We start from the raw sequence: 23,465 nt of genomic DNA, 5'->3' as shown, positions 1-23,465 counted from the left end.
CTGATCCTACAGTAGAGCTATGGTCCAGGAACTGAAAGGACTGGGCATCGAGGTCATGATCTCAGTGTGGCCAACCATCGAGCCAGCTTCCGAGAATTGGGATGAGATGCTCGAGAAGGGTCTTTTCATCCGACACGATCGTGGTCCGAGAGTTACAATGCAATGCGTGGCAGACACAACGCACTTCGATGCTACGAATCCGGAGGCCCAGAAGTTTGTTTGGTCGACGGTCAAGCAGCATTACTATGACCATCTCATCAAGCTGTTCTGGCTCGATGAGGCAGAGCCAGAGTATAGTGTCTACGACTTCGATCTGTATAGATACCATGCTGGGCCGAACATGCAGTTCGGAAATGTGTACCCTAGGGAGTATGCTCGAGCCTTCTACGAAGGCATGGCCGCCGAAGGACAGAAGGATATTGTAAACCTACTCCGCTGCGCCTGGGCAGGTAGTCAGAAGTACGGCGCACTCGTGTGGAGTGGAGACATTGGTTCTTCATGGAGCTCCTTCCGAAACCAGCTCGCTGCAGGTCTCAACATGGGCATGGCAGGTATTCCCTGGTGGACCACCGACATTGGCGGCTTCCATGGCGGTAATCGAGATGATTCCGAGTTCCGCGAACTCTTTACTCGATGGTGCCAATGGGGAGCTTTCTGTCCCGTGATGCGACTGCACGGTGACCGAGAGCCGAAGCCACCAGGTCAAGAGACGGCTTCCGGGGCGCCGGAAGAGGTGTGGTCGTATGGGCCGGACGTGCTGAAGATATGTGAGAAGTACATCAAGATCCGGGAGGAGATGAGGGAGTATACGAGAGGGCCGATGAAGGAGGCTCATGAGAAGGGTACCCCTGTTATTAGGGCGTTGTTCTACGAGTTTCCGCAGGATGCCAAGGCGTGGACTGTTGAGACTGAGTATATGTTTGGTGGGAAGTACTTGATTGCCCCCGTGCTTGCTGCTGGACAGCGGAGGATCAAGGTGTATTTGCCAGTTGGGGCTTTGTGGAAGTCGTGGGATGGTGGGTCTTCGTATGATGGTGGTAGCGAGGTGGAGGTGGATTGTCCGATAGAGACGATGCCGGTCTTCGTGCGGCAGTAGATAGGGGTCGCTGGCACTTCGATACCAGAGATTCGAGTCAGTCATCCATGGTAACATGCCACTCCTGTCTTGCATATTTAATTCAAGTGAATGCAGAGAAGAAAATCGCTGTGATGCTGTGAAATGCTGTTGGTCCGTGCTCGGTAAGAGTTCGGCAAACTTACCTTAATCATGACGCGCTCGCGTTCGTCCTTCCATCTCAACTTGCATCTCAACATGACTTTACCATCATCTTCCGATGCCAACAATGCCGCTCACGATGGGCTCAACACGCCGGAGGCCGATCTGGAGACTAAAGTCGTGCCTTCAGGGAATAGCGCCTCATCATTCAAGGCAAACCTCGCACGCTTCAAACATGTGAACAACGACGACGAGGTAGCGGCCGTTCCGTCATTATCCATCGGAAGGAGCGGTCGCAAGAGAGCGAACGCCGAGACTGAAGGCCACACTTCGAATGAGACAGCCTCGCCAGCTCCATCAGTTGCCAAGCGGCGGCGACAGTCGAGCAAATATGCGCCACCGGAGAAGTACGCCCACCTCAAGCCACTGACAGACATCCTGGAGCCACACCTCATATGTGTCTTTGTTGGCTTCAACCCGGGAGTCATGACAGCTACATCTGGTCACGCATATGCTCATCCAAGCAACATGTTCTGGAAACTGTTGCACAGCTCAGGCTGCACAGACGTCCGCCTGAGACCGGAGCAGGACGTTGATTTGCCACGACTGTACAGCATGGGCAACACGAACATTGTTGCTCGACCCAGCAAGGACGCTGCCGAACTGAGCAAGGCGGAGTCAGCTGCTGGCACGCCAATACTGGAGGAGAAGATCCGCAACTACCAGCCTGAAGCTGTTTGTATTGTGGGCAAGGGTATATGGGAATCCATCTGGCGCTGGCGATATGGTCGCCCTATCAAGAAGGACGAGTTTCACTACGGCTGGCAGGGTGATAAGGAGCGCATGGGTACAATGGACGGCTGGGCTGGTGCGCGTGTCTTTGTCGCTACTGCCACCAGCGGCCTTGCAGCTAACTTGAAGCCACCAGAGAAGGAAGCTATCTGGAAGCCGTTTGGAGATTGGGTGAAGACCAGGCGCGAAGAGAGGATCAAAGAAGCAAAAGGAGAAAGTGTCAAAAACGACGCGAGATGAACATGGAAACGACAGCTTTCATTCGATGTGGGGGTCATAATCTGGATTACACAACTTCTAAACTGCTGCTTCTGCAACAGTCTCGAGTGGTGGCGCGGTGATCTGAGTGGTTGGGTCCTCTTTTGGAGGCTCTGCTGCGGCTGCATCGGCCTTGCGGTAGTAACCACCTGTGAGGCCATTAGCAGCCGTCGTTTACACGAACGTGAGAGCGCGTACCATAGCCACCACCTCCATACGAACCGCCTCCGTACGAACCGCCTCCTCCCGAATAGCCTGAACCACCTGCACAAAGTCAGCCATTGTCAAATATGGAAAAGACAGGGTCACCTTACCGGAGCCACCGCTATAGCCGCTGTAGCCTGTCGCAAAGTGTCAGTATCAGCTTTTCCCAGTGAACATACACCATCGGCCCGCAGCAGGAGCCTAGGGCCGCGCAAAATCCCAGGTTCACGAGCTGATCCATGTGACAACATACCGGAGCCACCGCTGCCTCCAGAGTAACCACTGTAACCAGAGTCTATCGAAGTCAGTACATATCAGGAGCTTGGGTTGAAACACTCACAGCCGCCACCGCCGCCACCTCCACCTCCGCCTCCGCCACCGCCTCCCTAGGATGTGTTAGTACCTCGTATAACGAGCTTCAATCAAATGGCACTCACGCCTCCGCCTGGCGGGGTTCCACCCTGGAATGTTGTTAGCATTTATTGAACTTACGTACTATCAGATTGTGTACTTACACCTCCTCCTCCTCCTGGTGGGGTACCGCCCTGGGTGATCGTCAGCATCGGACTCGATAGGAATTGGACTGGAAAGGACTCACGCCCCCGCCACCGCCACCGCCGGACCTGGACTGGCAGACAAATGTCTGGTTGCAGAAGTTCTGCTGTGGGTTGCAGCAGCCATTAGGCTTCTGTTGACAGCTCTGGCCAACACGAACACATGTCTGCTGTTGACGTTCGAAGATGTTCTTGACGTTCTCCGAGATTTCGACTGGAGCGGCAGCGGCCAAGCCGGCAATCGCCAGCATAACAGCGGAAGAGAGCTTCATGATTATGGAAAGATGATGTGATCGTCAGAGGTGATGATGCCTTGGAGGCTGATGTTGGACAAGACGGCTTATATGCTTTGTGGCTGCCAGACACAGGATTAACTCCCTCTTCCTTGACATGACTTCTGCTTGAGCACCACGGCCTTCTGTCCCGCACTGAAAAAGCCTTGTTGCCTGCGCCATCGCTTCTGGCTGGACTACCCAACTTATTGATGAAGCATTTCGCCTATCCATTGCCAGAACAGCAACGATCTGCTCGGCTCGGCCCAATTGCACATGGATGCAATGTCACCGTGCCAGGCGCTTAGAGGCTCGCATGGCTACTAGCATCAACGTGTACTACCCATGTGGTCTACATCGGTCAACAAAGCTTCGATTCATCTTGACAACGACTATAGTGTGTTGGTCACTGGACCAAGCTAGATATGCAGATCACCTGCACAAACTGTGCATACGCGGCTGTGGCGTTCTGGACTTTGCGCTAAAACAAGGTTACTAACCTCCTTCTTGTTCAGGATGAAACAGGCGAAAATATGCATAAGAGCTCTGCAGCTTGAATGTTTGTCTATCTGGACGTCACATACGGCAAGCCAAGCTGGCGATCTTGCAAAAATCGTCGTGGTTCAGTAGGGACTTCTCTGAGGTTCTGTTCGTTGCAAAGCTTCAGGGACAACACGTGGTCGAGAACACAGCAATGCAACCTTACAAGCTGGGTGCGGCTATTGTGTGCGTTCGGATTGTCATCTTTTGCGTTTCACCTGAGTCCGAACCACGCACACACCGCTGAGAAGCTGCGACAACGAGGAACAATCCACAAGACACTGAGCTCAACGACTGTCGTTGATTTACAAGAGCTTGCCGGGGAACGAGGCGCCAATAGCCATTCTGGCAGTCAAGCGAAGAATCAGCGTGATTTGAAACAGGAGCGTTGAATAACGGCATAATGATGCCTTCACGTGCAAAGAAAGCAGCATTGCTGTGTTGCATGTTCGCTTTGCAAGCTCAAGCTGCTTTCGACCTCGCATATGGCGACGACTCTGACCTAACAAGTTTCGTTACGAGGCCAGAGATCAAGACGCCGAAGTTCAATGTCACCATATACGACCAAGACAGAATATCGCCGGGCTACTGGTTCGTGGCACCATACGCCATGATCTTTCAGGAAAACCACGCACACAAATACTACCAGCCGTGTCAAACGGGGCCAACAATATACGACAGTCTGGGAAACTTGGTATGGAGTGGAGCTTGCAAAGTGCGCAACCAAAATACATGCGACTTCCGCGCTTGGGAGTTCAATGGGTCTCTCTTCACATCAGCCATTCTGACGCCATTTCGTGGGGTCGATGATCCGCAGGGGCATGGCATCATCACGGACAGTTCTTTCGACACAATTGGTGAGCTACATGTGCCTCCAACGATGCATAATCTCAACATGCACGAGCTCAATCTGATCGAGGATGGCACAAAAGCAATGCACATCCTACACGAGCCAGTGCAGATGGATCTATCAGCTCTCAATCAGAATGTGGACTCCGGCTGGATCATGGACATTGGCTTTCGAGAAGTTGACTTGACAACTGGTGATCTGGTGTTCGAATGGTGGGCGGCTCGTGGTGGGCATGTCAGCGTGACCGAGAGCAGTGTACCGTTCCGAGGCGCGAACATCAAGCGCGAGGCTTGGAACTGGTTCCATGGCAACTCTATCGAGAAGAACGAAGATGGGGACTACATGCTCTCATCAAGATTCACAGATACCATATACAAGATCTCGGGCAAAGACGGCTCCATCATCTGGCGCTTGGGTGGCTCGAAATCGTCCTTCCAGCAAGACTTCAACTTCAGCCGGCAGCATGATGCACGTTGGCGTCACCACGATGATGGGACAGAGACTATTTCCTTTCTCGACAATGCTGCAGACGATACTGTCTCGAACGCGAACCACTCCTCAGCCATGATCGTCAAGCTGGATCGGCGAACAATGAAGGCGTCCCTACTAAGCGAGATTCCACGGCCTGATGGCAGATTAACTCGAATGCGCGGAAATCATCAGGTCCTCGCAAATCAGAACTCGTTCGTATGCTGGAGCGAGAACTCTTACATCAGCGAGCATAGTGCGAACGGAGATGTGTTGATGGAGGCGCAATTCGCCAGTCACAGGTTCGTGACGTATCGGGCATACAAGTTCAATTTCACCAGTGTCCCGAGCGAGCCACCTGTGATCAAGGCGTACGCTTATGGCACTTCGCGAGCAACCGGAGCCAGCACAACAGTCGTGTACGCGAGCTGGAATGGTGCCACCGAAGTGGTCAGCTGGAGGTTCAAGACTGCAGATGGCACAGTCATAGGCGAGAAGACGAAGAGCGGGTTCGAGACAACGTTTCAGGCCGGCGGTTATCATGCCGATGTCTTCGCAGAAGCTCTAGCCGCCAATGGCTCAATCATTGGTACATCAGCCACTTCTTTTACAATTGCACCCGCGGACTGGTGGGAACAGATGCCTATATCAGGAATTCCGGAAGATATCCAAACCACACCAAACTCCTCCAAGAACGACAGCTCACCCACGAGCTCAAGTACAGCCAAGCCGAAAGCTCGGCGGCCTGATCACTTCTACGACGATGTGCTTGCAGTCTCGCTCCTGCTCACCATAGTGTTCATGCTATGCATAGCACTTTGGCTCTGGCGATGTTGTGATGGAGGGCGAGGTAGCATACGGCTCAAGCATCAGCAGTACTCGCCTGTTGGAGACAAGGATGACGACCCTAGCTGATAGAGCTCCGCAACAACATTCCGCATTCAGAACATGTAACATCGCTTCGTGTCAACTCTCGTGTCATGTGCCACGGCCAATCTAAACTGTTAGCACCTCCGCTTGCCACGCCTGGAGTTCGATTCACGACACAGTCTGTTCCCGCAGGAGTGGGCTAGACATAGGCGTATCATGACGTCTCAGTCCTTCACCAACCATATAGCTGCTTCCTACGCTCGCCTACCACCACTATAGCGTGGAAAGATAATCAGCTTACGCAGAATCTGGACCACCTAGCCATTACCAGCTGAATGCACTAGAGGCAGGTCGTGAACCATCTACATTGTGCGTACCCGCAGCCACGTGCGCACGCGAAAGCATATACAACAACATCCGTCCAGAAGAGGCAGCTCAACGTCTCGAGCAAGATGCGTGGTTCGTTCGCACCATCCTAATTGGCGGCAGCTGGTACCCTGCCAAGACATCGAGCTATGGTATAGTTCTGGTAGGCGAGCTCCTTGCATATGCCAAGCACGCCAGGCGATTCCAGATATGATCGCTACCACTGGCATTGCAGCGAAGATCACGAGCATCGTGAGGCTAAACGCAATATACGACTGGCGCCAAGTTGAGAGTTGCACCCACGAGATCAGATCCTTACGAGGGAGCGAGCAAGATAGCTTCTTCTGTAGGCGAACATGCAGGAACGGCGTCTTCTATGCACGTCCATCACCAGCACAAGCTATGAGGGATATGCACGGACGGAGCCTTCGGCTTGGGTCATGAGCTTGTGCCGCCACGAGGGATGCGAGGCATTGCTTGGATTCAGTTGCTGGCATCGAACAGCCAAAGTATAATCAAGAAACAGCTTTCAGTCGTCGCTTGCGCGATGTAACATTGCACATCCATGCCGTTCGAGGAAAGTCATAGTGGCCTGCATAGACGACCTGAACTGGATTGCACAACGTGGTGCGACCAAGCCGCCGAAGTCGAACAGACAATTCCAAGCCGACCAGACCGATATGCGTATATAGTACTTCAGCGCTCAGTGCCGACCACTCCTGGCGTGACAGGACGTCAGATCGATCAGACTGAATTCAGTATGCACTCCAAAAGAACACTCGCCCTTGCGGCGTTCGTTGCTACGACCCACGCTGCAAATGGCATCAATCAAGCAGCAACACAGCTCATCCAGGGTTATGAGAAGTTCATGGCTCGTCCATACAATGATGGCTACGGCTACTGGACTGTAGGCTACGGGCATAGGGTATGTGGCTTTCGGTCTGCCATGCTCACTTTCTAACGGACCTCCACAAAGTGCAAACCCAACAACGCCCAATGTCAAGATGTACAGTGGCCACTGTCCGAACAAAGCGCCCAACAGCTCTTTGCTCGTGACATTCAGCAATACGCCACCTGCCTCACCAACTCTCTTTCCAAGTGCTTGAACGACAACCAGTATGGTGCCCTAGTGTCCTGGACTTACAACGTTGGCTGTGGCCAGGATGGCATGGCGGGGTCTTCCCTCGTCCGACGTATCAATAATGGGGAAGACCCGAATACTGTGGCTGCCGCGGAGCTTCCTCGCTGGAACAAGGCTGGAGGGAAGGTTTCGAATGGTCTTGTTGCCCGTCGACGATCGGAGGTGCAGCTGTTCCAGAGAGGAAGCAGTGCACCGGGTAACTGTGGTCAAGGAGGAGGCGGTGGTGGCGGCGGAGGAGGCGGAGGCGGTGGTGGAGGTGGTGGTAAGTCATGTTCTCGCTTTTGTTTGGTCTTCGCTGACTCGAGATAGGTGGAGGTGGTACAACACGCTTAGCTTGATGTTGTTACGCTCATGACTGATTGATGCTAGGTTATTCCGGCTACTCAGGTTACAGTGGGGGATCGGGTGGTTCGGGTGGATCAGGAGGATCCTACATGTAAGCAATCTTTCCTTTGTCTTCCTCAAGAGGAGCATGATGCAACACTGCCTCGCGAAGGCTCCTCTGCTTTGCTCTGCTAGTTGCACGTAACGAAATCACTGCCGATGCCGAGTCCTTGGGTGGCAAGGGAAACCCTTTCGTCAACATCGTACTCTTGAAGATCATCCCAGCTGACCTAGACTTTAGTGACGGTGGTTATGGCAACAGCCCAGGTGACTACTCAGGTTACTCAGGAGGATATGGGGGCAGCGGTGGAAGTTCTGGTGGCTCAGGAGGCGGCTCTTACTCTGGTGGAGGTGGTTCGTACGGTGGAAGTTCTGGCGGAGGAGGTTATGGTCAGTAGCCTCGAAAGATATATCCATCAATGTCATCTCTGACTGACTCTGATGCACAGGCGGCTATAGCGGCGGAAGCGGTATGTCAAGATCACGAGTCGGGTCGTGAAGGCAGAACTGACTCTCATCTCACAGGCTCCAGCGGATACTACCGTAAGGCAGACAATGACGCCCAAGCTGCCGCGGCTCAGAAACCCAAGCCAACGGATGCTGCGACGGCACCAGCATCAACTTCGATCCTGGAGGATGCTACGCTGCCACCCATTCCATCATCGACCACTGCGGCAGACTTCACGACATTGGTTGAGGCGCGGGCAACCGATGCTGCGGCACTCGCACCCAAGGCATTTGTTGCGTAAATGGTTGGTGTTTGCCGGAGCTGTCGCTACTATTGTCGTTCTGGCATAGCGAGATCCTCAAATACATCGCAAATGCCACGGCCTTTTCGGCTTGATCGGATTCCTGTTACTAAGTGTGTAGAGTCGATCAATCGCTGTCCATGTTCATGGTAGCGATGCCATATCTCTAATCGTAACAAGTCTGACGTTGATAGAGACCATACCCAGCTGGACGGCAGTGCAAAAGCAGGATTCGCACTCTTCAGGATGGGAATTGTCAGCACGTCTCCGACATACAAGCAAGCCTCCGGACGTCATGCATAGCACGGCCGGATGCTGGCCGGGAATAGTGGGATGTGGCACGCTCAAGCAAGTGCCGTAGGCATACCAATTCTGCAGTATTTTTCAACGCAGCGCAACGATCCCAGTAGAGCAGTGTTCAAGCTCGTTTGCAAGCCCTCCTTCGGGAGATTGCTTCACAGTACCCTTGCTCCGACCACAACGCCAACACTTGCTCTCAAACCCAAGGTTTGCCGGCGGACCACATTTCCGACATACGTGCACGACTACCTGGTATTGCCGTATTCTTACATCGTAAATGGGTGAAACAGCTACCGGGGTAGATTTTCGTGAGAATCCAGGGGCTCTTGCGCCGGATCTCCCGACGTCTAGAAACTGCTCTTGCTTTGCGAGCTTCTACTCTTGCTAGGATATACGAAGACGCTGCTTGGGCAAAGACGAGGTAAAGTATCTCGCCAATATTAAGCATAGGCTCTTCCGACTCGTTCTTACTATTATAGAATCGCGAGAGCAGTTTAGATCTGGAGATCTTACCCCTGTCGCTGCCTCACCTATTTGCGATTTTAGAATACTGTCCCATAGCCTTTGATGTCAGCTGCGGAGAACAGGAAGAACTGAAAGGGTGTCTTGCGCCGCGATATATCACATGGTACAGCCTTTCAAGTTCATCAGCCGGGGTCATCGAGCCTTCGATCCACAAATCATACGGTCCACTTTTCAATAACATAGGCGCTCTGCGGATCCGCATACGTGGACGAGTAATGACAATGAAATCCCCTCTTCGCCTCTTATCGGCCGTACCCCTCAACTCATTGTGCTTCTTCTGCGTCTTCGTCGGACTTCATCGTGTATTTAAACGATGAGCGATGCACTGCATATGCTTCCATCGTGACGAGCTTTCACAATGTCTCCTCCCTACCGAGTCGACCACATTGGCTCTCTGATCCGCCCTGGACCTCTCAAGGAAGCACAAGACCACATCCTCGAAGACATCGATCGCTACCATGGCGGTACGGAGCAGCAGATGTCTGCGATTGAAGCCTGGCGAGCAAAAGCGTTGAAAGGCGTCGTAAAGCAACAGCTGGACCGAGGCATCACTACCATCATCACAGGCGAATTCGAGCGAATGGCCTTTTGGGATGGCCTTTTCGATTCATTGTCTGGCTTCAAGTTCGAACCAGTCCGTTTCGACAGTGGCATGTGGCGTCTGGGGTTCCCTGTCAACGAATGGCTCAAGAACATGGGACGCACGGCCCGCATGGCCAAGATCGCTGTCGGGAAGATCGAGCGGATCAAGAGCGCCTATATGGACGGGTGGCTGCGTCTTAGGAACAAGCTTCCACGCGAGCAATGGCGACATGCTAAGGTGACTGTACTGACGCCTACGTGGTGGCATGAGATGCTTGAGAAACCTTACACAGAGTCGTCCGGCTACACTAACGACGAGGCTTATCTCGCGGACATCGCCGATGCACTTCACGAAGAGATCATAGATGTATACAACGAGGGTGTTCGCAGCATCCAGGTCGACGATCTATTGCTAGCCATGATCTACACAGAGGGTGAATTTGCATGGGCTCCAGTCCTCCGTCAGCACGGTACAGATGTTGAGGACCTGGTCGGTCTCCACATCGCGGCGCATAATCGCATGCTTCAAAGCTTGCCTCATGTTCTCAACATTGGCCATCATATGTGTCGAGGCAACATACCTGGCATTGCCACGCTACAGGGAGGATACAACATCCTTGTAGAGAGAATGTTCAAGGAATCTGCATATCAGCTGTTCCTGCTCGAGTGGGACCGTCCGGAGCATGGTGACTTCAGTCCACTACAGCACTTGCCGCGGGACAAAGCGGTGGTTCTGGGCCTGGTAAGCAATACCTAACGCAGATGTTCAATGACTCTCCTGCAACATAGTAGAATCATCCCTTGCATGATCCCATTGACACATAGCTAACCGGAGGGGACAGGTAAGCACCAAAGACGGAGCCCTGGAGAATAAAGAGATGCTGGAGGCTCGCATTCACGAAGCTGCCAAAGTGCTGGCGACTGCTCACGGCGAGTCTATACAAGCGGTACTAGCAGCAAATCTGGCAATTTCACCACAGTGTGGCTTTGCCACATTCGAGGATAAGATAGGAGAAGGCATGACCATTGAAAGACAGTGGGAGAAGATGGCGTTGTTGCAGGAAGTCGCTGAAGAGATCTGACCAGATTGGAGGGAGGCGGCTGGTGTTTGTGCGGAGTTGTGAGTTCTGTGTTCCGGGATCTCGTTGGATGTTCCAGATGCAAGGTGCATGATGCTGAAGACTTGTGTCCAATTGTCGACGGCAGCATGGGTCAGTCTGAAGAGCACTCCGAGGCGAGCGAAGTCGTTTCAGCTCATGCATTGTGGTGTGCATGAGTTCGTGTCGATGGTACTGGGCGACTCTATGCCTTCTGAGCGACATGGACCCTGGGTCATACAAACTACCTGGGATTGTACAAGGTCATGCCTGACCTGACGCACAGTCACATATGCATACTGTCATCAGTAATTTCCCCAAAGTCGCCTCGGGGTATCTCTCGGGTTGCTCAAAGCAAACAACGCCATATACCAGACCCTAGATCCTCTTCCGGCAAGACTCTGTAAGCTGATCATACCGCAGGAACGCAAGGTAACCGCCCGTCGGCCTGAGTGAAGAAAGTCCCTTCCCTATATCACCGAGCGTACGATAGCGGGAGGCTATCAGGTTGATGTTGTAGAGTGACAGCGGTGCGCAGCTTTTGCGCTCAGGGTTGACGCCAAACACACACGAGTTGACAACAGTAGTTTGCGAGACCGAGCTGCTGACACGTGGTCTTGGACTCCATCGAGTGTTGGAACATGCCCGTGGCGTGCAATCAGCTGACGCTGCACTTCACCTGCTGACCCGTCCGGGGCTAGTAAACTCGTTGCCCGCATTGTGATTTGGACCGCTGGTGAGTTGCCTGAACGGATCTGTGATGGTCGTGTGTTTGCCTTCCCGCTGTTGAGTCATTGCCTTTTCCGAGGCGGTAGATGGGGCGCCCTTATTCTTGTTGAGCTTGGCTTTCTTCGCTTGTGGCTCAGTGGCTTCTGACTCTTCGTTGGCTCGCTGTCCTTTCTTGTCTCCTCCAAGTTTGCGCTTCGTGAGCGCGGCAAATCTGTTTCGAATCGGATCTGACAGTCTGGTCTTTTCGGCGCTCTGGAAATGCTTGCTACGATTGTTTCGGTCCACTGTTGAGTACTCTTCCGCAGTAATCTCGGCGTCAGTGCTTGTCAAATGCTGAGACACGTCTCCCTCGACGGGACTAGAATCGACAGCCGCACCAGCGCTAGATTGTATGTCTCCTGGCTCGAGTACGTCTGCAAGCGACCCTGGGATAGCAGGAGGCTCTTGTGCGCTGGAAGAGAAGCCATCACGATGTTGTGCGGCCACGCTGGGAGATGTTTGGGAAGGGACCGTGACTTGCTCGCTGCTTGAGAGCTCGGTAGTCTGATGCGGTGTTGCATCTGCAGTCTCCTTGGCCATAGTGAGGTCCACACCATACTTCCGGACACCTTCAGCATGCACGCGTCTGAACCATTCCTCCTGGGTCTCCTCGGCAGGGCCAGTCGACTGCGACGGGGTGACAGTCGCGCGGTTCATGGCGGTAGCTTCATGTGTCCGATCGTCAAGCTTCTCGTAGGGCCAAAAGTGAATTGGCCGTGTATCTGGTTCCACATTTCGAATGTTCTTCTCGCCGTGGGCCACCGACTTCATGTATTTCTCGTCCCACTCCCAGCCGATGATGCCATACAAGTTCTTCAGCTGTGGGAGTTCGAGTCGAAGCCCTGTCTACGCATAGAGGCCTGCGAATGACTGTGATTTGGGCATTGTGTAGCCGACTGAGCTTGCCTTCCAGGTAATGGTCTTATCGTTGGCAGTGATCTCTATGGGCGAGTATGGTTCACATTCATCTCGGTGGAGCTGAGTCTCGTGTGCAAGATAGGTCCGGAAATGTTCCATCGCTGGATCATGCTTGTTGATCTTCTTTTTCTGGACGATGCGGTCAATGGTTGTCCACTTCAAGCCTGCATTACCGCCACCACTTGTTAACTTGATGAACGAGAACTCTCTTGCGCCTTTTTGTAGTACAATAACCAAGTAGTGCTTGAGGTAGAAGATGCCAACTGGGGTCGAGATGCGGACGCCAGTCGTGTTTGTGTCCGAGTCATTCAAGATCGGCTCGAGAACGAAGGCCCAGACAATGTTGCCGGGGACGATGATGTCTCGATTACTGCTTTCGTCCTGATCCCAGCCAGCTTTTGTAAGTTCATCTCGAAGCTGTCCGTTGGCGATCTGAAGCTGATGGGTTATGAATGTGACAAAGTTGCGAAGCTGCCAGGGTCGGAGGGCACTACAGCGCTCAAGACCCACGACTGTTTGAGCAGCCTGAATACAGTCATGTATGAAGCAAGGTGGTTCTCTGCCCTCCTTTCGGTATAGGTGCATCAGGAGGTCGTCGAGTTGCTTTTCCTCGACCCTCGTGGCGTCCTTGTCTAGTCCGTCGAGCTTGTGTATCAGATCGGCCATCATCGGACCTGTCGAGTGCTTCGCAAGTAGGTCTGCCACATCTCTAATGTGTCGGTCGATAGGATCTTCCTTAATAGGCATGATCACCTACGGTCGCATTGATGCGAGTGTTGTGGGCCTGACGTGAGAATGTTAGCAGTGCCGCATAGAGACTTAGGTATTTCCTCACGAACCTGTGAGTCTCCGAGTCTGCACGACGATTGCTAAAGGTGAGTCGCCAGCGGGAATAAGGTCCAGTGGTTGTCTAGCAGGATTACGATTTGCCGAGAATGCGTTGGTGCGTAAGGGAGGCACCGTCAGTGCAACAAATGATGTTGTGCAGAAAGTGCTTGATCGGAGAATTCAAGTCACTGGTATGGGATCGTCTTTCAAAGAAAGCTGAATAAGCACACATGTTGGTAAGGATTTCACCGGTCGGTTGGTCACGTGCGAACGTTGCAAGTGAATGACCTGTAGTGCACGGCTGTGGAGCCAAGGCAAAGCTTCACGATAGTAGGCTATAGCCTGCACTGACCGGGCGCACACCAGCGTAGAGAATCAATACACAGATCTCGGCGGTAGAAAGGATGATGTCACACATTTGTTGCAGGACAAAGCAGCATGATGAGACTGCCCATTGCAGCCGTGAAACAAAGCCGAACTCCCATGGCAGAATTCCAGGCTTCGAGATATTCACGATCATCTTTGCATCTGGTCGTATGTGAGTCATGTGTAGAGCCGACGGCCGCTTGATGCGAACGAGCTCTCGACGCAAGCAACGCGCCTTTCGTCACGCAAGATTCTTCGAGCCCTTTCGGTCATGGGGATTCATAGCAAGGGGAATATTTCGCATGCTAACGTTTCGGTGGGACATTGTGTTTCGAAAGTTGCGGAAGCAGGACGCCTCCTGGACTACTGCTGTCGGCTATCACCAAGACCTACGGCCATCGCCCAAGTCAGATATTGCACCTGTGAAAGGCACTTCGAGCCAAAACATGGCCACGCCCGGTCCCAGACGGCCAATGGACCTTGAGTCGATATCTGAAATCAAGGGATCTCGAGCCGGACGTGGAAACGATTCTCTGAAGTCTTTCTCGTCCGAGCATTCGCTGACGGAGCACGGCAACTTTCTCGAGCTTTTGACTTATCTGTTGGAAACTGAGCGCCGACGAGTGAAAGCCGTCGCAGGGATCGATCAAGCTCGCCAGAGACTGAAATTGCTACGGTGTGATATGATGACGGCTACTGCTCAGCAGACGCACGTTGCTAGACGCCAAGCATTGGTACACATGCCCGACTCGATTCACGGCAACGATAATGCGAGACTTGCAGCGCGCTTTGCAAGCATGCTTGAGACCGCAATAGAGGATCAAGAGGCGGTCCTAAGTCAACTATCACTTGTACAGACAGAGTATGAGAGCGCATGCCAGGAGTTACATGAAGGAGAGCCGCGACTGTTCCGAGCGACTCAAGGCTTCCCCCGAAGAGTGCGACGAGATAGTACGGACGAGCTTGTTGTCACCCGCGAATATGCACAAGCGATCCGATTTGCCGCAGACTTTGGGCAAGTGTTTCTGCGTCAGTCCCGTGAGCACGCCTGGATTCGGCCGGGTCAGCAAACACTACCAGTTGCAAAAGGCTGTGACAAGCCCGAACTCCTTGACTGGTACTTACAGACAATGCTGGAGCATAACTTCCGCGAGAAGATGTCCCGAATGTATCGGACCATGGAGCCATTGCTCGTCGAGCTAGGTGTCATTCAGCTTGAAGAAGATAGCGAAGCTGAAGAGCAGTCGGTGCGAAAGCACAATCTCGGCTTGGCACAAGGATCTGCTGATAAGCTACGCTTTCATCTTGCCTCCGCTCGGCGGCAGGTCTACGATGCCCACCATTGGCTTTTGATAGGCCTGAAAGACACATATCAGACTGGTCGAGACAAATTCTTGATGACATATGCGGCAGAGCTGGGGCCAGCGAATGATAGCCATGCCAGTCCAGCAGATGCATACGATCGCGAGTACATGCGGAAGTTCCAAGAAGCGAACAAGGCAGTAACGCGAGCTGATGCTGAGTATATCAGACTGCGAAATCAAGCTTTGGAGGATCGAGTGGCCGATCCCGGGGAGACTGATCTGTTGGGAATCTTAGATCACGCAGAAGATGCTTTCACCGACAGTGAGAAGTCGCTGGCTCGAAAAGACAGGAAGTTCGCAAGCGCTGCGAGAGCTCCGGGCATTCATGCTTGGCTAAGGACGGCCCACGGCGGTGGCTATCGTGAGAAACAGCCGCCGAGCGAGATTGCAGCAGTAGACTCGGGCTCATCTGCTAGGAGTGTCCCATCCGAAGGCAGCCACGTCGACCATCATGATCTTGTGGACAGATGGCAAGCAGAATTGGTCGTAGTTCGCAAGGACCTCGAAAGGCAGATACAGCAGCTGGATCCTAATACGAAGCCACGGCATTCGCGCTGGTGAGATGCGGTAGGGTCATGCATGGAGAAGCGAGCCTTGTAACAAGGTTCAACATACCGAGACAGCGAGATCAACGGGTGCTCGATGTTACCAGCGTCGTGCAAGGACTCAAAGCTAGGGCACGTCAGTACATCGGAAACCCGAGCAGCTCACTATTGAGGGCGACAGCAAAGGCATAGAGGATAGAATGTGCATTCCAACGCAGCGCTATAGCAAAGGGACCCACCTCCTGTTTACAACGTTGAGCACACTTCACATAGACCACAGCGCAAAGGAAAGTGCGATTCCGATGTCGATCTTTGTTCGTGGTATTATCTATACAGCCTGTGAGGCCTCCTTTGTCGGGCCGGGGTATCTCGTACAACCGTGAACCGACCAACACCAGGACCATCATCTCATCTCATTTCAATGTCAACCATTCTAAGCCGTGAGACCCAAACATCCCAAACCCCAAAATCATAACAAACCCGGACGTCATGATAGTCTGCCACTGCCATGTTCAAGATAGGTGTCCTTGAGACGTATTCCTGGATTTCTTGCAAATCAAGAAACTTGTCGCATCGTGTGGAGGAGGTGTCCACAATATGCAATCACCGGCTGGATCTCACAGCGAGAAAGGTTGGTGGGTGACTTTCCGAGAGCTCGCTATGTGCAACGTGCGTTTGAGAGGCGAAGAGGGTGTACCCGTTCGGAGAGGTGGAAGTCGGTGCGCGGGTACGGCAGCTAGTGCGCCGGGAGCGGACGAGGCGCAGAAATTGATTGGCCCCACCCTCGATCGGTGAATGGAATGCATCGCACATGCAAGTCACGTGCGAGGGTCGCGATCATTACAACCACAAGGTGTCGCAGTCCAGAGTCAAGCCACATTGTCAGAACAGTGTCCCGCTCAGAACGAGCGGGGAACTAGATTGACATGTCAAACAAAGCTCGACAAACCATGCAGCCTAATCCGGCCTTGCAACAAAGAATACCGAAAGCTGCCAAGCATTCGAGCTTACAGTCCACGTTGCGGTCCCATCCTTTCGCGATCAGGAGCACACATCGAAAAGCAGTCAGAAGCCGATGTGTCGTTTATTTAGCAGGGTACGATCTCGCAGGCCTCGAGCCCGGTGGAAGGCATTTAGTAACTTGCCCACAGCAATCGATGTGCGACAATGGCGACCATTCATGCGCGAGCTCTTCAGGCTGTGCCGCATAGGCCGTGTGGAGAATCCAAAAAGACTGGGCTACTCAGTGATCGACTGGAGAAGAGGGACACATGCGAGTCGAAGGACCGGTCGCATGCTTCGAAAGCAATGGTACAGTCCCCGCGATACGCCAGGCATGAGCGGCGAGGCGGCCCAAGACCACGCAGAGAAAACTGATTCAACCAACGACGTTGCAGTCCATGCAGAAGGCAGTCTTTCGACGGACTCCTTTAGTTCAGATCGCAGCCAGTGCCAATTCGACGAGTTTGGAGACCTCTTGAGCAAAATGATCGAGGCGGAAAGAGTCCGTACAGACGCCAAACACAACATAGACCAGGAACGAGCGGTACTAAGGGACCTTATGGACCAAGAGGCCATTTGTCTGGCCCAGATGGAGCATTTGGCATATCGCAACCAGAAAGCCCAGACACGGGGAGTAAGTGACCTGACAGACAACGAGATGCTCTTGTCCAAACTGCAAAAGGAACGGTCAATGTGTCTCATGGACCAAGGCAAGTTGTTGCTAAGGGTACGTGCACAGGAGTTGAGACTCGAGAATGCAGTGACTCAGCAGGCTGAAGGTGAGCCGATTTTGCTGAGGGCAGTTCGAGGTTTCATTCGGAACGCTAGAGCTTCTGATCCGGACGAGAACGTTATGCCGAGGGTCTTCGCGGAGGCTTTACGCGTTGCGGTGGATTGTTGGAAGGTTGAAAAGAAGCAAAGATTACGGAGAGTGCAGAAGCCCCCTTGTGAGCTAGGGTCAGCCAGGGCAGTGGAATCGGATGGGTGCATATTCTTATCCTGGGATCACGAGGCGTCGCTAGGGGAAGAGATATTTCGCTTTCGGATGGCCAGGTGCTATGCCACCGTTGAGCCCACCCTGATCAGGCACGGGGTTCTTGATCCCAGTCCTGTGCAAGCTCCAGCATCTAACGTACAACTACCGCCCGGCAGAAGTGCGGAATGTGACAATTTCCAGAACCCTAGCCGTCAGCAAAAGCTGCTCGAATTGGGCGAGGCCCATCGTCGCATCGATGAAGTGCGCGACTGGCTTCTCTGGCCTGCCCGATTCGTATGCTAGGATGCGATGGAGATTCATCTTGACATATGAGGACGATGGAGTCCGCAATGACGGAGTCGAGCAAAGCCCAGCAGATGCATTTGATAGAGAGCATTTTGCGCATGTCCGGAACGCATTCGATGTGCTGAATGAGGCCGAGGCTCATTTGCGAGAGCTACAAGAAGCCGCAGCAGCTGAGAATATAGCAGACCCAGATGAGCTCGATGTTTTCATAGGCATGGACCACCCAGACGATGGCTTCGCAACGACCCACAATACGGCGGCGGAAGAGCAACACCACATCCGGACTGCCTCTGCAAGGCCACGTATACTGACTTGAGTGGCTACAATCGACGGCAACGGCTACCAAGATCCCACCGAACCAAGTGTAGTAATGGGAACTCCGCAGGGCCCATCCACGAGGAGTGCCACATCAGAAGGCGATGGCACCTCGAGACGAGACTTGATGGCACGATGGAATGCCGAGCTGGTAGATGTGCGACTGGAGTCCGAGCGGCTTCTTGCTGTGTCGAGGAGACAAGATGCTGCCAGGATTGTCGCAAGAGCAGCGCGGCCTGCGAGTCGAGGCCTGAATTCATAGCGGTCCAGCAGAGGCTCAGAAGTGACTTCGCATAGACTGACTCCTCACGTCTCAAGACCTGCGCTATGATCTATGCCACAAAATCAATAGGCGATGCTGAAGTCACAGTTGTCCACAAGCTGTGGTAGCGGGAAAGAAGCGGCTCGTGAACAGCAAAGGCTCATCTCGTCTTTGTCAAATCAGTACAATGCTCGAGGTGGAAGACATCGCGAGCGAGCCAGTCGCCGGGTACAGGTGCGCGCTAGGCAAGTCTTCCAAGCAAAGTTCCGATCCGCAGTCAAAAGCCAGCTTCCGGTATGCTTCCGATGGCCATGGGAGGAAGGACTTGGCCGTTGTGCTTTCGCAAAAGGACAACGACAGCGAATTAATTCTTAAAGCGCTCGAGAGAGGGCGAGCGGTAGGAATTCTATCTCCCTGGCGATCAACACGTTTTGTTGTTGCTTTCTCAGCAGTGGAGAGATACTGCGGCTCTTGTGTAGGTGGCTGGCTCTGTTGACCCGGCGTCCATTCGAAAAGGCGGACTTTGCTGTCAATCGTATGCCACGTATCCTCGGAACGTGGGCAGCCTCATTCAGTATCGTGCAAATGCGGAACCCTTCGATCAACCGTAATACGTCTCCAGTCACTCCTGTGTCAGATATCGCTGAGCTGTGATTTCCCAAAGACATTCCCAAGGCATTAATCCAGATCCAGATTGAGTGGGGTTCCCGCATCCAAAACGACCATAATTACATCCACTGCATATCATCCGCCTTGATGTCATCCATATCCTTCAAAATCGACTCCCAATCAAGCCAACTATTATCACTCGGCAAACTAGCCTGCATATCAGGCGGAAAATTAAACACATCGGCCGGCATACCCAGCGGATTCATAGGAGCTGCCGGAGACGATTGCATAGTCAGTGGCTGCTGTGGTATCGGTGCTTCCCATCCTGGGTCCACCTTGGCAGGAATTGGTGCTGGTGCCGACACTGGAACCAGGACATCTGACTGATCTCTGAAAGCTTTGGCTTTCTTGTATAGCTTCTCAATCGGTCGCCAGAGCATTCCAGTGGGGCTGTCGGCGACGTTCGCGCCGTAGCGGGACATGGCTTGTTCGACGAGGACACAGGCTTCGTTTGCTTGGTCTGTACCGCGGATGGAGCAGAGGCCTGCGAGGGCTACGCCGATGGCGTGCCATGGTACCCAGGGCATTCGACGCCAGCGTCCTACCGTCTGTTCCCAAGATGCGTTGGCGTGGCGGAGGATATTCAATGCAAGTTCCATGACCCAAGGACTGTCGACTCGCGGCGGTACGCTATTCGGATGGATCTGTATCGGTCGCACTGCTCGCAGGATCATCGCATTAGTGGCCGCAGTGCCTGTTCCGATTATCATCATGTGGTGTTTCATGTTAGTAGGATCGCAATGTCGGATGAACTTGTCGTTCACACTGCGCTGATACTCGTAGGCAAGTTCCAGCCGGGTTTGCCAAGACTGCGCGGGCCCCGCAGTGCTGTCTTCTGGTAAGGAGAATTTCAGAGCTAGTATGGAGCCTTCCATTGCGATCAGTGACACGGAGGTGTCGGTGATGCCTTCCCGCGGTGTTATTAACGCTGAGTGAGTACTCGCCGAAGTCAGCATCGTTGACGTTCATGGGGAGCAGTCGCGAGAATGTTTCCGGGTGAATGGCTGGTTCTGAGCCTCGATCGACCGAAGCATAGCAATCCAGAAAGACGATGTTGTACCATAGACGCCTCCGAATCTCGGCCAGAAATGGTGATTCGCCTGCAATCTCACGATGTATGCCCATGGCACGAGCAATACGTACAAGAAGACCAATCAGAGACCATGCTCGCCGGCTTGGGTCCATGACTCGCACGCTTGCCTATCGCATCGTCAGCTCTGCACCCGGCCATATCAATCTATCTGAACTTGCCACGTAAAGCACCAAAGCTTGCAACGTAGCAGTCTCAGTCGTGTTCATAGGATCCGCCTGGTAGAGAGCTACATCTACGTTCCGCCGAAACTCTTGCACCATCTGGTTCAAAGGCTTGCCATAAGTTTCTTGACACTCTTCTTCGGTATGAGCATTAATTCCAGCAAAGTACACCGACGCCCTCAAAGCTTTGTTGCAAGGCGCATCCGGAGCTCGATGGAGGTATGGCTGGCCTTGTTGCAGAAAGGCTGCCAGTGTGGGTACGTGAAACATCTTATAGCTGGGCTCCACATACTCAAGGAAGTTGTGAATGAGCTCTGCAGATCTTTCGGGCGCGGGTTCTTGGAGGGCTCCTGGCATTACATAAAGCACACCAGGAGGACACAAAATCAGCTCATACCCAGCTGATGCTCCGTTCGTAGAGTCTAGTGCATATGGTGCTGAAGGAGGCGTTGTTTCCGGGCTTGTGGTCTCATCATCGCTGGGTAGGCCGTCCTCCTCAAACGCATCCGCGAGTGCTTTGACTTCAGAAGTCAGAGACGACCAGAATGTTCCAGCAACATACTTATTTGTGTATGGTAGAGCCGTGTCCATTGGGCTGCTAGGAGAGTCAGAGTTTTGCCTCACGGCTAGACTCTCCGGTCCTGTCATAGAAGTATGTCTACTTTTCGTCGCATTTGTCGCTGGTGTGATGGATGGGGCATCGCTGCTGCTCTCATCTCCCTGAAAGCTTTCGACAAGTCGTTCCAGCTTGGCTATGCGATTACGAAGATCAGCGTCGACAGCCTTGGCGCCTGCCTTTGCGCGCGGCTTCCGTGTACTGCTTTGACAACGCAGGCCTGATCTGGTACACTGGCCACATGGATACGTTCGATCACACTTGATATTCTTGCGCTGGCATTCTCTGCAGGCCAAATGGAGCCCTGTAGACTGTCTCCGCGAGTGGTTCGGTACGCCTGGCGAGCTTGAGTCTCTCTGATTGTCCATTTCCGCGAAGTCCCAGGCCAGTTTTCGATGCTCAAGTTGTGGCCATGAGCCTTTGTTCTGCAGTCCTTCGTGTTGATGGGAACGAAATGTGTTGGTTCCTCGGGAGGCGCGTAAACCGATACAGACTTTGGGAAGGATGATTGGACTAGGCTAGCTCATATTTGCAGTGACTCAGCGGGTTTCGAAGCATCGACCGGTCGAATTGCTCCGTGCCGTCTTCCTCATGGCCGAATGTCCGACCTGATATGGCTGTATCTTGCTGCCTGAAGTGTGATCGAGATGAGTACTTGATGCATTGTCGTTGTTGCTGCCACCTTCCGCGTTCGCGTTCAGAGCCTTCAAGATCGGAAAGCTCAGCCCGCGTCATAGATCTAGGTTCCGGCGACACGCGATAGCAAGGATAGCCACGATCGAGGGATGTTGTTGTACGACGTACCCATGATACATGTCGCACGTATGGGCCATCATAGGCTGTGCTGTGTGAAAGGAGGAGGGAGCAATCTTCGCGCTCTTCCTCTCGTCGACACGAATTAATTGACTTGCGGTCAAGTTTTGATGAGAATTGATTGACAGCAGCAGTACTTGGCAGGGTCGTACAACAGGGATCCTTCTCCAGCATCTGTACACAGTACACAGCGTCCAGTCATTCTTGTTCTGTGTTCAACGACAACAACACGATGCTGCTCGACTTACCCGAGGAGATCATCATCTTGATACTGGATCACCTGCGACTACCAGCTGTCGATCATCTTGATAAACCTCGACTCTGCAATATCGATATCGCCGCCGCACTCGCGACCTTGGCTGCAGTCTCTCGTACATCACGATCTTTGTAAGCAAACACCCCTACTCCTCGGACTGACATTGCACCAGGATATTGCATCCTAGCCCAACTAGTCCTGACTCAAGTCCAATGGCTTGACTGACATCCCGTAGCATCGGTTGGTCGAACCGATCTTCAATCGCGTGTTTCCTGGTTCTCGGCTTAGCAGTCCGCAGCTCTTTCTTGCGGCTCTTGCTATCAATCCAAGTCGGGTACCACTAGTCACCGAGATCGTACTGGATCCTACACATTTGGAAACTGAGGATGCCGACAACTACAATGAGTATGGCTACCATGACTACGACTACGATGGGAGAGATCTCTTGCCAACGCATCTGAAGGGCGGGTTGACTATGGGGATGCTACAAGCAACGTTTCAGACGAAGCGATTGCCAAAGCTCCATCGTATGAGGCTCCTCCGTACTATCAGCAGTGTTTGTCTGCCATACACAGCAGCGTGGAAAAAATCCTGCCTCCAGGCGAGCTGAATGATGTCCTACACGCTGGTATCGAGACTGGAGCCAGCAGGTAGGTATCCCGCTTATTTGTGCGGTATCATGTTGTTGCCTCGGAGTGTTGCAATGGACCGCGCTTCGCCCCGATGCTCATGCGAGCTTCTCTCGATTTCATGCTGACTGGGCCCTTCTAAAAGCGCCGCATTCGCTCTCCTAGCGCTGCTCTGCCGTAAAGTGAAAGTTCTTCATATCGTCGGGCAAAGCCAACATAACGACAGCCTTTTTACCTCCGCACTCCGCGAAGTGGCGTGACGAGCTATGGGCATACAACCAGATCGCGGATCAACACAGAACTCTCTCGTCAACGCACCTAGGCCACATCCAGCGCTTCAGCGGGTCATTCTTCGAGACAAAGCCACCAGGGACGTGATTCGCTCTTTCCATCACACGGCACCACTGCTC

At 53.1% G+C, this 23,465-nt stretch overlaps 12 protein-coding genes across 12 annotated transcripts; 8 read left to right on the top strand and 4 right to left on the bottom strand.

The window, feature by feature from the left end:
- Nucleotides 1-19: 19 nt before the first annotated feature.
- CLAFUR5_04045 (uncharacterized protein) lies at nt 20-1,096 on the top strand (the record flags this gene model as incomplete). Its single annotated transcript, XM_047903193.1, has 1 exon — nt 20-1,096. The coding sequence occupies one exon, from the start codon at nt 20-22 to the stop codon at nt 1,094-1,096; it is 1,077 nt and encodes a 358-aa protein (XP_047761159.1).
- A 216-nt stretch (nt 1,097-1,312) lies between these two features.
- On the top strand, nt 1,313-2,248 carry CLAFUR5_04044 (G/U mismatch-specific uracil DNA glycosylase; the record flags this gene model as incomplete). The annotated part of the gene is made up of 1 exon (XM_047903192.1): nt 1,313-2,248. The coding sequence occupies one exon, from the start codon at nt 1,313-1,315 to the stop codon at nt 2,246-2,248; it is 936 nt and encodes a 311-aa protein (XP_047760206.1).
- Nucleotides 2,249-2,305: 57 nt separating this feature from the next.
- On the bottom strand, nt 2,306-3,296 carry CLAFUR5_04043 (uncharacterized protein; the record flags this gene model as incomplete). The annotated part of the gene is made up of 8 exons (XM_047903191.1): nt 2,306-2,415; nt 2,465-2,530; nt 2,581-2,607; nt 2,724-2,765; nt 2,811-2,856; nt 2,908-2,931; nt 2,986-3,015; nt 3,069-3,296. 8 exons carry the CDS (start codon nt 3,294-3,296, stop codon nt 2,306-2,308), a joined length of 573 nt encoding a protein of 190 aa, XP_047760518.1.
- Nucleotides 3,297-4,242: 946 nt separating this feature from the next.
- Nucleotides 4,243-6,069, top strand: CLAFUR5_04042 (uncharacterized protein; the record flags this gene model as incomplete). Its single annotated transcript, XM_047903190.1, has 1 exon — nt 4,243-6,069. The coding sequence occupies one exon, from the start codon at nt 4,243-4,245 to the stop codon at nt 6,067-6,069; it is 1,827 nt and encodes a 608-aa protein (XP_047760302.1).
- Nucleotides 6,070-6,955: 886 nt separating this feature from the next.
- CLAFUR5_04041 (uncharacterized protein) lies at nt 6,956-8,664 on the top strand (the record flags this gene model as incomplete). Its single annotated transcript, XM_047903189.1, has 7 exons — nt 6,956-7,315; nt 7,367-7,793; nt 7,841-7,849; nt 7,901-7,967; nt 8,157-8,305; nt 8,365-8,385; nt 8,441-8,664. The coding sequence occupies 7 exons, from the start codon at nt 6,956-6,958 to the stop codon at nt 8,662-8,664; spliced, it is 1,257 nt and encodes a 418-aa protein (XP_047760205.1).
- A 1,183-nt stretch (nt 8,665-9,847) lies between these two features.
- On the top strand, nt 9,848-11,153 carry CLAFUR5_04040 (uncharacterized protein; the record flags this gene model as incomplete). The annotated part of the gene is made up of 2 exons (XM_047903188.1): nt 9,848-10,813; nt 10,914-11,153. The coding sequence occupies 2 exons, from the start codon at nt 9,848-9,850 to the stop codon at nt 11,151-11,153; spliced, it is 1,206 nt and encodes a 401-aa protein (XP_047760303.1).
- Nucleotides 11,154-11,843: 690 nt separating this feature from the next.
- On the bottom strand, nt 11,844-12,707 carry CLAFUR5_04039 (uncharacterized protein; the record flags this gene model as incomplete). Its single annotated transcript, XM_047903187.1, has 1 exon — nt 11,844-12,707. The coding sequence occupies one exon, from the start codon at nt 12,705-12,707 to the stop codon at nt 11,844-11,846; it is 864 nt and encodes a 287-aa protein (XP_047760972.1).
- A 75-nt stretch (nt 12,708-12,782) lies between these two features.
- CLAFUR5_04038 (uncharacterized protein) lies at nt 12,783-13,601 on the bottom strand (the record flags this gene model as incomplete). The annotated part of the gene is made up of 1 exon (XM_047903186.1): nt 12,783-13,601. One exon carries the CDS (start codon nt 13,599-13,601, stop codon nt 12,783-12,785), a length of 819 nt encoding a protein of 272 aa, XP_047760973.1.
- A 749-nt stretch (nt 13,602-14,350) lies between these two features.
- CLAFUR5_04037 (uncharacterized protein) lies at nt 14,351-15,973 on the top strand (the record flags this gene model as incomplete). Its single annotated transcript, XM_047903185.1, has 1 exon — nt 14,351-15,973. One exon carries the CDS (start codon nt 14,351-14,353, stop codon nt 15,971-15,973), a length of 1,623 nt encoding a protein of 540 aa, XP_047760970.1.
- A 2,218-nt stretch (nt 15,974-18,191) lies between these two features.
- On the top strand, nt 18,192-18,557 carry CLAFUR5_04036 (uncharacterized protein; the record flags this gene model as incomplete). The annotated part of the gene is made up of 1 exon (XM_047903184.1): nt 18,192-18,557. One exon carries the CDS (start codon nt 18,192-18,194, stop codon nt 18,555-18,557), a length of 366 nt encoding a protein of 121 aa, XP_047760971.1.
- A 989-nt stretch (nt 18,558-19,546) lies between these two features.
- CLAFUR5_04035 (C6 finger domain transcription factor adaR) lies at nt 19,547-21,725 on the bottom strand (the record flags this gene model as incomplete). The annotated part of the gene is made up of 3 exons (XM_047903183.1): nt 19,547-20,343; nt 20,378-20,687; nt 20,739-21,725. 3 exons carry the CDS (start codon nt 21,723-21,725, stop codon nt 19,547-19,549), a joined length of 2,094 nt encoding a protein of 697 aa, XP_047761212.1.
- A 677-nt stretch (nt 21,726-22,402) lies between these two features.
- On the top strand, nt 22,403-23,036 carry CLAFUR5_04034 (uncharacterized protein; the record flags this gene model as incomplete). The annotated part of the gene is made up of 3 exons (XM_047903182.1): nt 22,403-22,541; nt 22,599-22,633; nt 22,662-23,036. 3 exons carry the CDS (start codon nt 22,403-22,405, stop codon nt 23,034-23,036), a joined length of 549 nt encoding a protein of 182 aa, XP_047761213.1.
- Nucleotides 23,037-23,465: the final 429 nt, after the last annotated feature.

Source organism: Fulvia fulva, chromosome 4, assembly GCF_020509005.1.
Source record: "Fulvia fulva chromosome 4, complete sequence".
Classification (NCBI taxonomy): Eukaryota; Fungi; Ascomycota; class Dothideomycetes; order Mycosphaerellales; family Mycosphaerellaceae; genus Fulvia; species Fulvia fulva.
This window is presented reverse-complemented; position numbering and strand designations above follow the sequence as displayed.